Below are 10763 nucleotides of genomic sequence, written 5' to 3'. Positions count from 1 at the left end.
GACCAGACAGGGAAAAAGTCGTGTCCCTGTACAGGGAAGAGATTAAACGGTCCCCCCCCCCCCACCCCACATATACCATCATCCCCTCCAAGATGGTTACCAATTCCGGGGTTACGTCCGTGCCCGGGTGGGATTAGAAAGGGAATACGCCCTGTCTGTGGGCACCCTGAGGGAGTTCCGGGACTGCTGGGCTCCGCAGGGTGTTGAATGTATCCTCAATAAGGATTGTATCATAATTGTATAATAGTTTATTATGGATATATGTTTGTATTGTATTTATGGTGGTGGGTTCTGGCTTGTTTTATTGTAGTGTAAATATTATTTTTTAATAATTGAATAGATTTTTTGTAAAAAAAAAAAAGATGGTTACCAAGAATCCTGTTGGGGAGGGAAGTCCGCATCAAGCACCCGAGGAAGCCCAGGAGCAACCCACCCAGGGCAAGGTGCAGAGCACGTCTCTGCAGTTAAAGACAGTAGACATGGAGGGGGTAAGGGAAACCAGCCCTTCTCTCCCTCAGGACCTGGCTCCAGAGGGACTCCCTGAGTCTGGTGCACCAGAGTCCACTTTGGCCCAACTGGTGGAGGGAGAGACCCCCCCCCCCCCCATCTTATCGATAGTCTTGGCTCCCAGGCCCCCAGTGTTAGTTGAGGCAGGTACCATAAGAACATTTAAAATACATTTAGACAAGTACATGGATAATAAAGGTTAGATTGATATGACAAATCTGGGCAGGTGGGGTTAGCATAGATGGGGTGTCTTGGTTGGCATGGGAAAGGGCTGAAGGACCCGTTTCCTTGCTGTGTGACTCTAAGACGCAATGTATTGAATACAGTACATTCATATATTTTTAGTTGAAGGATAGTCCCAAATTAATCATCCTGCTCAATTTGTGTGAAGTCAGGGGGTTTCATATATTTCAAATAATTGGAATATTAAGACAATCAAAAATTCTTGTTTCAACATCATCAATAGAAAAATTCTAAACCATATCATTTCTTGGAACCTTATATATTTTGTAGTACGTGTCAAGTCGAAAGTTATTAGCTATTTGAACATGAGTTGTTAATTTTACTCTCTTAAATAATCTCACATTTTTATATTTAGAATTTAGAAAAGTCAAATTCTAATCTTTATGGGAAAAGCCATCTACTCAAATTAAGTTCCATCTGAAAACGTGTCTAGAGTAAGTAACTATTTAATCTTAATTGAAGCTGGTTTGATTCTTAATTTCTATTGGGGCATAATAGGTTTTTGTTAATCAAAGGTATTAAGGAGTTTTGGAAGATTGGCCATACATTTTTTTGTGTGGGAACACCAGCCTTTGCTTGTGGTTCATTGCTCAATAACTCCCCAGCTGTAAAGAACTTGACTAGTCCTCTGAAGGATCACGATTCCATCGTGTTTTGATGCTTTGATTCTCCATCCTGAAGTCAATAACTGAAAATAAATATGTTTTGCCCCTAACATGATGCCCTGTTTAACATTTCATGGCTTCTGGTTTTATTTATCCCCTTGGTCAAATCGGATGATTATTGGATCCCCGTGCAGTGATTTTCAGAAGATATTTGATTCTCACAAGGTATTTGATAAGATGTCATGTAACAGAAGTGCTTGTGGATCTTGGATTAAAAACCTTGGCTTAGACAGTGGATCAGTTTACAGACATAAAACACTGGGTCGGGATAATCAGTTTATTTTAAATTGGCAAAATAATGAGTGTGTCATTGATCGGTGCTGGAGCCTCTGTCATGTATACATTTATGTATATTTATTCTTTGAAGATAGAACAAAATGCTAATGTACCATTGACTATTTGAAGATAGACGGGAAAATAAACTCGGGATGAAAAAGATCTGAGCCAGGATACAGACAAATTAATGGAATGTGAGGAAAAAATGGCAGATAGTATATATTGTGTAGAAATGTGTTTATCTATTTCAATCTAGGACCAGTAAAATAGAATGAATGTTGATGATCATAGAGTCATACAGTACTGAAACTTCTGCAAGAAATTCAAGAGAGTTGTAGATGTAGCCAGACCATCCTGTATCTGTATACACTGTGGATCTTGTATAGTATTTTCACTGACTGGATAGCACACAACAAAAAAGCTTTTAATTGTACCTTGGTACACGTGACAATAAACTTAACTAAACAAATACAATGGCCTTTGGGAACACTCAAACTAGACTGTTCACCAAACAAAAATTTACACTTGACGCTGCCTGTCAAGACTGCCAGCATAATCGAGGATCAGTCTCTTCACTGGTCACTTCCTCTTCTCTTACTCACAGGCAAGAGGTACAGAAGTTTAAAAACGCATACCTCCAGATTCAGGGACAGTATCTTCCCAGCTATAATCAAGCAACTGAATGGTCCTCTCAGCAGCTAGAGTGTGATCCTAACCTCCCATCTACCTCATTGAAAACCTTTGAACTATCTTTAATGGGACTTTATTGGATTACAATGTTATATCTTTACACTAAATAGTGCCTTTAACCTTTATCTGTGAACTATGGATGGTTTGAATGTATTCATGCAGTCTTTTTGACTGATTGGCATGCAAACAGAAGCTTTTTACTATACCTCTGTATAAGTGACAATAATTAACTAAACTAAACTAAGATAAACTTCAGCCCATCTCATGCCAACCAAGATGTTCCATCCAAGATAGTCCTATTTGCCTGCCTTTGGCCAATATCTCTCTAGAGCTTTCCTATCCAAGCATCATTTAAATGTGGGTTCAGTACAGTGGGATCAATGGATACTGAATACCTTGGTGTACAAGACTGATGCATTGACAGCAAAAAAATAAGTATCTATTTGTGGACAAAGTCAGAACCTGAAATATGACAAATTTAATCAAAGATTTGTGATTAGTAAGGGTGTCAGGGGTTGTGGGGAGAAGGCAGAAGAATGGGGTTGAGAGGGAAAGGTAGATCAGCCATGATTGAATGGCGGGGTGTACTTGATAGGCCAACTTGCCTAATTCTGCTCCAAGACCCTATGAACATGATATATGCTGCGTGTACTTTAGGCAAGCAGTATATATTAATTAGGTTGATTTCTGAAATGAGGGGAATGTTCTGTAGGAAAAGGAACTACATGGGCCCTTCTCTGTGGATTTTGAAGCATGAGAAGTAATTTCATTGAGACGTGCAGCATTCTGGTGAGGGTTGGGGTAGGCGGGGTGAGGGCTTGACCAGGAGATGCTGTAATGTTGATATAAAACAAAAGGCTCAAGGTGATGTATTGTGCACTTCAGTTTGATTTGAGGAGGAGTTTCCTTAGAAGGTCACGAGTATTTTGCGTTTTCTACCCTGAGAGTTGTGGAAACTGCCATAAGGATATTTATGGCTGCATTAGATGGATTTCTAGACCAAAGTGGATTAAAGCATATAGTGTAGTGGCCATTTGGCCTGTTTTGCATGTCATTGTGGATGGCATGTTCCTTTAAATTTTAGCCAGCCCGTTATAATGTGGGTGGGATTTTATGACGTGTCTTGGGGCGTGTTTATGCAGCTTAACTGCTTGCGTGTTAGTTTAGTTGGGGATTCGTTTTGGACAGGAGAGGGAGAAGGTTTATCCTTCGACCATGTCAAGCAGGTCAAGCATCAAGCCTCATGTGAAGAAGGAGACACGAGGAGTTTTCTAGTATCTGAAGCAATGCGCTGGAGTTCGAAGAAGATTGCTGGAACAAGTCGGAAAACCTTGGATGTATCTTACTGTTTTATATCTACAATAAAGAAAATATTCATTAAAAGACTGTGTGCTGAAGCTTTATAAAGTAGAAGCTCTGAAAGTCTCTGAGGCAGCTTGCATGCGTACCGAAGATATTCCCCTTATCCCCTCTCACCCAATTAGTGGCTAGGGAGTTAATTTCCTGAAAGATCTGAAAAATCTGCCGCTGCATATAGGACTTATTGAATGGAACATCTCAAGATGGCAATGCAACCTATCTCTGTTCCTAATCTTGAGTTCTTAGGTGCACAAACAACATTTATTTCCATTTTCTAAAGAATATAATATTTTTTTAAGATCGATGTTCACTTTCCTCTCTGAATAATGCTCTTGTTCCTAGAGTTTAAAATGGTTTTCAAGCATGTGACTATGAGCCAATACTTCTGTAGAGCCTTGATATATCATGCTAAGTAAATTATGGTTCAGAATTATGGTGGAGTTTAGGAAAGTAAATTTGTACAGTATTTAAAATCAGATCATATTAAGGTTGTGCAAAATATAAGTTGGTTTAATGTTCCTCATTTTATATTGAACTGACTTAACTACAGTACTGTTTCACATATCTCAACTACATTGAAAATATTGAGACACAAGGAACTGCAGATGCTCTTTACAAAAAAGAGACACAAAGTGCTGGAGTAACTCAGCAGGTCAGGGAGCATATCTGGAGAACAAAGATAGATTATGTTTGGGGTCAGGACCCTTATTCAGACTGATTTCCACCCCCTTCCCTGCCCTATCCGGGCGGATATCAATTTTTTCCTACCATCCTGCACCCCACCCCCCACCACCACTTTCCACCCTTCCCCCATTTCCTTGCACCTTAATCCTTCCCTCTGGCTGCTCATTTCACTCCTCATCTCTCACGTTTCGTCTCCTTTTCTTCTCTCACCTTTGCCCATCTAACTGCCAATTATGTCCCCCTTCCCACATGTATCTATCTATCACCTGCCCCGCTTGTCCTGCCCTCACCCCTCTTTTCCAGCATTCACTCCTGCCCCTAAAACTAGTCTGAAGACGGCTCTCGAACCGAAACACACCTGTCCATGTCCAGCACTTTTTAATGTTGAAAATATTAGTGGATTAATTTGTTAGATATGTTATCAGGTGGAAGAACCTTCGCCAAAATGCATAATGGAAAGACTAATATCTCAAGTGTTTATAAAGTGTTTGGTTCAAATAACCACCAAATGTTTACATTTATTTCAGGTATGTTTACTGTCTCTGATGTTTCAACTTTGGAAAGCAAGCAACCAGCTTTCCGGATCTTCAAACCATGGTGGGACACATTCATGGATTATCTTACCATCATTATGTTGTTGCTGGCTATATTTGGCTGCAGCATACAGCTGTACATGGATGATACTTTATGCTTGCCGTACATCAATGTAGTTGAAGGGAAGCCAACTGTGATAAAATCAAACCAGCAAAATATTCCAGAAATATCGCATGCCATTGCTAATACACAATCAATGCCAATCTTGGCTCCTCGACTCAATCAAGGAAAAGTAACAAAATTACACAACTGGCAATATTACTACATCAATCAAGTGTGTCACAGTCAGATTCCTTGGTTTACCAGATTTTTCTCTTACTTAATTTTATTCCATACAGTTGGCTTGATTATCTGCAGTAATTTCTGTTTCACATATCCTAAAACAAGCTCCAAACTGCAACAATTTCTTGACATCCTCTATAAATGTCTGCAGTCACCATGGACTTCCAAAGCCCTGTCCACAGCTGTCATTGTTGATAGCAGTGAAGTGGAAAGGGTGTTGGAATCTCCAAAGGCCACTGAAAGTGATGATGATGAGCTTAGTGTTAAAACTGATGCATTAGCCATTAAAACTGATGCATCAGCCATTAAAGCTCCATCGCACATTCAGTCAAGCACAGTGGAAGCCGATTCATCTCTGGACAAGAAGGATGCAGAGCAAGCCAAAGCTTTGTTTGAAAAAGTAAGGAAATTTAAACTCCATGTGGAAGAGAGAGATACCATCTATAAATTATATGCTGGGCAAACATTGTTCAAAACTATACATTGTGTGATTATTATGGGTTACTTTCCAGTCTTTATTTATGTTGTTGAGTTTTACAATATTTGTGAGCCTAATGCCATATCACTGGTTGTTTACAAGCGCTTCAGATGTACTTATACTACTGCTCGTTTCATTGGAAAATTGTCTCTCTTATATCTGAGTTTAATAGTTATCTATTGGATACTCTGCATCCATACATTAATTTGGGTTTTCAGAAAACCGCTGAAGCAATATTCTTTTGAGAAACGGGCTGAAGACCAATTCAGTGATATCCCTGATGTAACAAATGATTTTGCCTTCTTGCTGCATCTACTTGATCAGTACGATACTCTGTTCTGCAAACGGCTTACAGTTTTCCTCTCGGAAGTGAGTGAGGAAAAGTTAAAACTGTTAAGTTTGAACAATGATTGGACTGTGGAGAAAGTGAAAAAGCATTTAACAAAAACTAAGAAGGACCAATATGAGTTATATCTCTTCATGTTATCAGGAATTCCTGACGCTGTCTATGATGTTAGTGACATACAGATCTTAAAGCTGGAACTTTGTAGTAATGTTAAAATTTCCAACAAAATTACTCAACTCAGCCAGTTGGAGGAAGTCTGGCTCTCTCACTGTGTAACTGAAATTACACCATCTGCTTTGATGTGGTTGAGAAACCAACTCAAGAAAGTGGGAATTAAATATGTAAGTCGTGATGAGATACCTGAATGGATCTATAAACTGGTACAGCTGAAAGAACTGTATCTTACTGGAAAGCTAGCAATAGAAAAGAAGGCTGTAGAATTGGATTCAATGAAAGGACTTCGCTCCTTGAAAGTTCTTTACTTAAAATCAAGTCTCTCTAAAATACCCTCCACTATCATTGATGTGGCATTCCACTTGCTCAAGCTTTGCATTCACAATGATAAGACCAAGCTCTTGAGCTTAAGTATCTTGAAGAAAATGGTCAATCTGACCCAAATTGAACTGCACAACTGTGAATTGGACAAAATCCCAACAGCCATTTATACCTTATCCAAACTTCAAGTTTTGGACCTTAAAGGTAACAATCTTACTAAAATTGAAGATATTTCTAATCTGCAATACCTAGATAAATTAAACTCTTTGAAGTTCTTGTTCAACATGATTAAAGTCATCCCGCCAACAATTAATCTGATCAAGAAGCTCGAGTATCTATATCTGTCACACAACCAGATTGAGGTTTTGCCCAAAGCCCTTTTCAATATTGACAAACTGTATTATCTTGATGCACAAAACAACAACATTTCTATAATTCCATCTGACATTGGAAATCTCAAAAACCTCTACTTTTTGAATTTGGGTCACAATAGAATTGAGAACCTACCGGATTACCTGTTCAAATGTACCAAACTCATGACTCTGAAGCTAAGTAATAACTTAATCTCAGTGCTCAGCGCAAAGGTCTCAAAGCTCACGCAACTATCCCAATTGGACATCCAAGGAAATCACTTGGAAAAACTCCCAATTGAAATAGGACAGTGCCCTATGTTGAAAGCAAGTGGACTTGTCGTAGAACAATATGTTTTTGAGTCACTTCCTTCAGAAATACGAGAGAAGATGGGCGGAAGTTAAAATGAGATCCATTAATTGGACACCAATACTTTAGTTTAAAAAAATGTTGCTACCCATGAGAAGAGATACTTGATGGAAGAAGGAAAGTAAATGATTTTAATTTTAACTACTTAAATCTATCATTTTAATAGCTATCAGACTTTTGAATAAAACAATGGAACAACTCAAAATATTGTATATTATTTTTACACCAGATACACCCGGGACTTTAGTCTTAAAAATAGTTCCTGGTCAATGTTCAACTCTCAGAGACCAGATTCATTGCTAATCTCTAAATATCCCAAAAGCACTGACAGACCATCCCTCTAAACCCTGTGGAGTCATGGAGCTCGTACAGCACGGAAACACGGCCTTTGGCTCACCTTGTCCATGCCAACCAAATGGCTCATCCCATTTACCTGCTTTTGGCCAATAAACCCTTGCAATCCCTATATATGTTCAAATGTATTTTGAAATGTACTTGCACCCCTTCTATAGCTTCCTCTGGCAGATCATTCCAGATCCCGACAACCCTGAGTGAAAAAGTTGCTCCTGAGGTTCCTCTTAAATATTTCCATGTTTACCTATTAATATCCTTCCTTCAATGAACTGACAGCCTCAGATGTAGTGTCACCAATGCCTTGTACGACTGAAGCATACTTTTGTATTCAGTTCTTCAAGCAATAAAAATTAACATTTGTTCATTTTCCTGATTACTTGCTTTGTGAATGACGAGCGATTCATGCACTAGACTTCCCAGATTCTGTTGCGTGGAAATCTCTTGCTCTTTAGATTTTTTTTTAAATCTTTCCTGATTAAGTAAGTGGACAATCTCATTTGTAATGGCAATTTCTTAACTTTCCAATGTCCAACTTTTGATTGCCATTACTACTCGGAGATGTAGAAGAGATATAGCTAATGCACTTGCAGAGAGTAAAAACGAATCTTCCAGTCGTTATTTCTTGATTAATCGGTCCTTTATTGAAGTAGTACAAACACAGGTGTGATTCATATCAAGTAACTTATGGTTCTTACTAACTGTTCCATACGTGTCGCGCCGTGTGGCGTTGAGTGGTTAAAAACTGTTGGCTCTTCCATCCTTCGAGGCTGAACTGAGTCACCCACTCTCTGTGGCTACGCTAGCCTCCTCAGATGTAGACACACCCATCCACGTATATAGTCCCACCCACAAGCGTTCAGAATGATACCGCTGGAAATATCTAGATATGGCTGTAATCTACGAACAGTAACTAACTTAATCATAAATGGCTCCTGCGTAATTTTCTTAAATCAAAATCTACCTTGGTGAAATATTGCCCACTGAATTAACATATCAATATCCCTTTGTAGCCTCCTTACATTATCTTTGTAACTTACTTTCCCAACTACCATTGTGTCATAAAATGTACTAACTATACTTTCAGTTGCTCCACCCAAGTCTCATATATTTGCAAGTTGATCCCCTGCGTGATGTGCATCTCGTGGCACATCACGTTGATCTCGTGGCACATCACTCATTGCATCTTGTCAACTAGAAATAAAACTAAATAAAACTTCCCGTTAGCCAGTCAAACCGATCTTTAAACTACCCTTTCAACTATACGATTTCATATATTTATAGATAATGTTTATGACACTTTATAAATATTCTTGTTTTGTTTTTGTATGCTGTTTCACGCTTGCTTTTTATTCTTTTATTCTGTTCGAAATAAAGAATTAAATAATAAAATAAATAAATACAAATAAAATACTAATATGTTACGCCTTAAATGATGAGATTTTACTTTCCACAATAATATTTGGAGGTGCTACCCCAACAAATGCCTCTGGAAATCTGAATTTTGTATGTCCACTGGTTCCCCTTTGTGTTACTTTCTCAAATCTTAATCTGGGACTTTGGCTTGAGAAGCAATAGTGGCACTTCACTGCCATTCATTATATTCATTCAGCATGGAAACACTCCCATCCACCCAACCCATCCATGCTGACCAAGATGTTTAGCAACGTCCTCTCTCACTACTCCGCCTACATCCTTTCTCTGTCCTACCCCCCTCCCCTACCACCAGGCTGAAGAAGGGTCTCGACCCGTAATATCGCAAATTCCATCTCTCCATAGATGCTGCCTCACCCGCTGAGTTTCTCCAGCATTTTGTGTCTACTGCCCATCCATGATTGTCCCATTTGCCTGCAATTGCCACTTATTCCTCTGTATCTTTCGTCTACATTTTCCTGTCCAAATGTATTTTTAATGTTTTTATAGTACCTGTCTCGACTATTTCCTCTGATAGCTGGTTCCTTATATACACCACCCTCTCTGTATGGAAACGTTGCCCCTCGGGTACCTATTAAATTTTTCCTCTCTCACCTTAAACCTCTGCCTTCTAGTTCTTGATTCCCCACCCTGGGTAAAAAATGGTGCATTCACCCTATCTATTCCCCTCATCATTTCATCCAAGGCAAGATCACCCCCAGCCTTCTGTTTTCCAAGGAATAAAATCCTTGCCTGTCCAAGTAGTTCATGCCCTCGATTACTGGCAACAGTTTAATAACTAACAACTCCACAATCACCATTAATCATTGACGTTTTCCTTTCCACTGACTAGTCTGAAGAGGGGTCTCGACCCAAAACGTCACCCATTCCTGCTCTCCAGAGATGCTGCCTGTCCCGCTGAGTTACTCCAGCATTTTGTGTCTCTCTTGACTTCCTCAAGTCGGACTACACTGTGAATGGAGTAGGACTCTTACCTCGGGCACTGCAGAGGGAATCTGCTCTGAAGATTATTCAGTCATGTATTCAGGCACTGCTTGTATTTTGTTTAATCATAATGCAAAAGCAACTTCTCTTGAATAAAATCATCCCCCTCGGGAAGACTTGTTTTCTAACCGATTATCAGCAGCAGCCTGGGCTGTCAACAACAGGTACTGTTGCCCCGCCTCTGCCGGTTAACACGAAGGATTATTCGCGTTAATCCCCCATCACGCGCTCGTCAGGCAAGAAATCCGACCCCAGTCCGAAAATATTTGTTCGCGGAACCACTGAAATGTTTATTGTTGCGAACCTTTGAACCCTGCTGGTGAAAGGGCGGTGGCCGGGCGTTCGGAGGGAACGGGTCAGCAGAAGAAGGCGGGAGAGCAGGTGACGGAGAGTTGGAGGAGGTGACAGGCGGCATCGGCTCCTCGACCTGAAGTGGCAACATGTTCACAGACGACCAGGCTGCGCGGGTGAGTAACACTCCCATACTTTTCAGTTAATTCGGCAGTTACAGAGTTTGGGAACAGGCTTTTCGGTCCACCTTGTCCATGTCGACAATCTAGACATATTGGGCTAGTGCCATTTTTATTTAAATCTGTATTTGGCCGGTGGCCCTCTAAACCCATCCTTTCTATCAAATATATATCTTTGCTTTCTA

General features: G+C 39.8%; 2 protein-coding genes across 6 annotated transcripts in view; both read left to right on the top strand.

The window, feature by feature from the left end:
- The first annotated feature begins 1055 nt into the window (after positions 1–1055).
- On the top strand, positions 1056–9528 carry LOC129711971 (volume-regulated anion channel subunit LRRC8D-like). Its single transcript, XM_055660048.1, has 2 exons — positions 1056–1184; positions 4952–9528. The coding sequence occupies exon 2, from the start codon at positions 4954–4956 to the stop codon at positions 7372–7374; it is 2421 nt and encodes an 806-aa protein (XP_055516023.1). The 5' UTR covers positions 1056–1184; positions 4952–4953; the 3' UTR covers positions 7375–9528.
- Positions 9529–9967: 439 nt separating this feature from the next.
- The window catches only part of phyhd1 (phytanoyl-CoA dioxygenase domain containing 1), a 22318-nt gene continuing 21522 nt past the window's right edge, over positions 9968–10763 (top strand). For 2 of the 5 annotated variants that reach the window (XM_055660053.1, XM_055660052.1), the window contains exon 1: positions 9968–10575. In XM_055660053.1, coding sequence (XP_055516028.1) covers positions 10549–10575 — 27 coding nt within the window. In that variant the 5' untranslated portion in view covers positions 9968–10548. The remainder of the gene's footprint in view (positions 10576–10763) is intronic. The other 3 variants (XM_055660054.1, XM_055660049.1, XM_055660050.1) reach the window with 2 other exon arrangements.

This window comes from Leucoraja erinacea, chromosome 31 (assembly GCF_028641065.1).
Source record: "Leucoraja erinacea ecotype New England chromosome 31, Leri_hhj_1, whole genome shotgun sequence".
NCBI classification, from domain to species: Eukaryota; Metazoa; Chordata; class Chondrichthyes; order Rajiformes; family Rajidae; genus Leucoraja; species Leucoraja erinaceus.
This window is presented reverse-complemented; position numbering and strand designations above follow the sequence as displayed.

Coding starts and splice junctions, on each gene's coding strand:
- LOC129711971 (XM_055660048.1), top strand. CDS start 4,954: ATGTTTACTGTCTCTGATGTTTCAACTTTGGAAAGCAAGCAACCAGCT.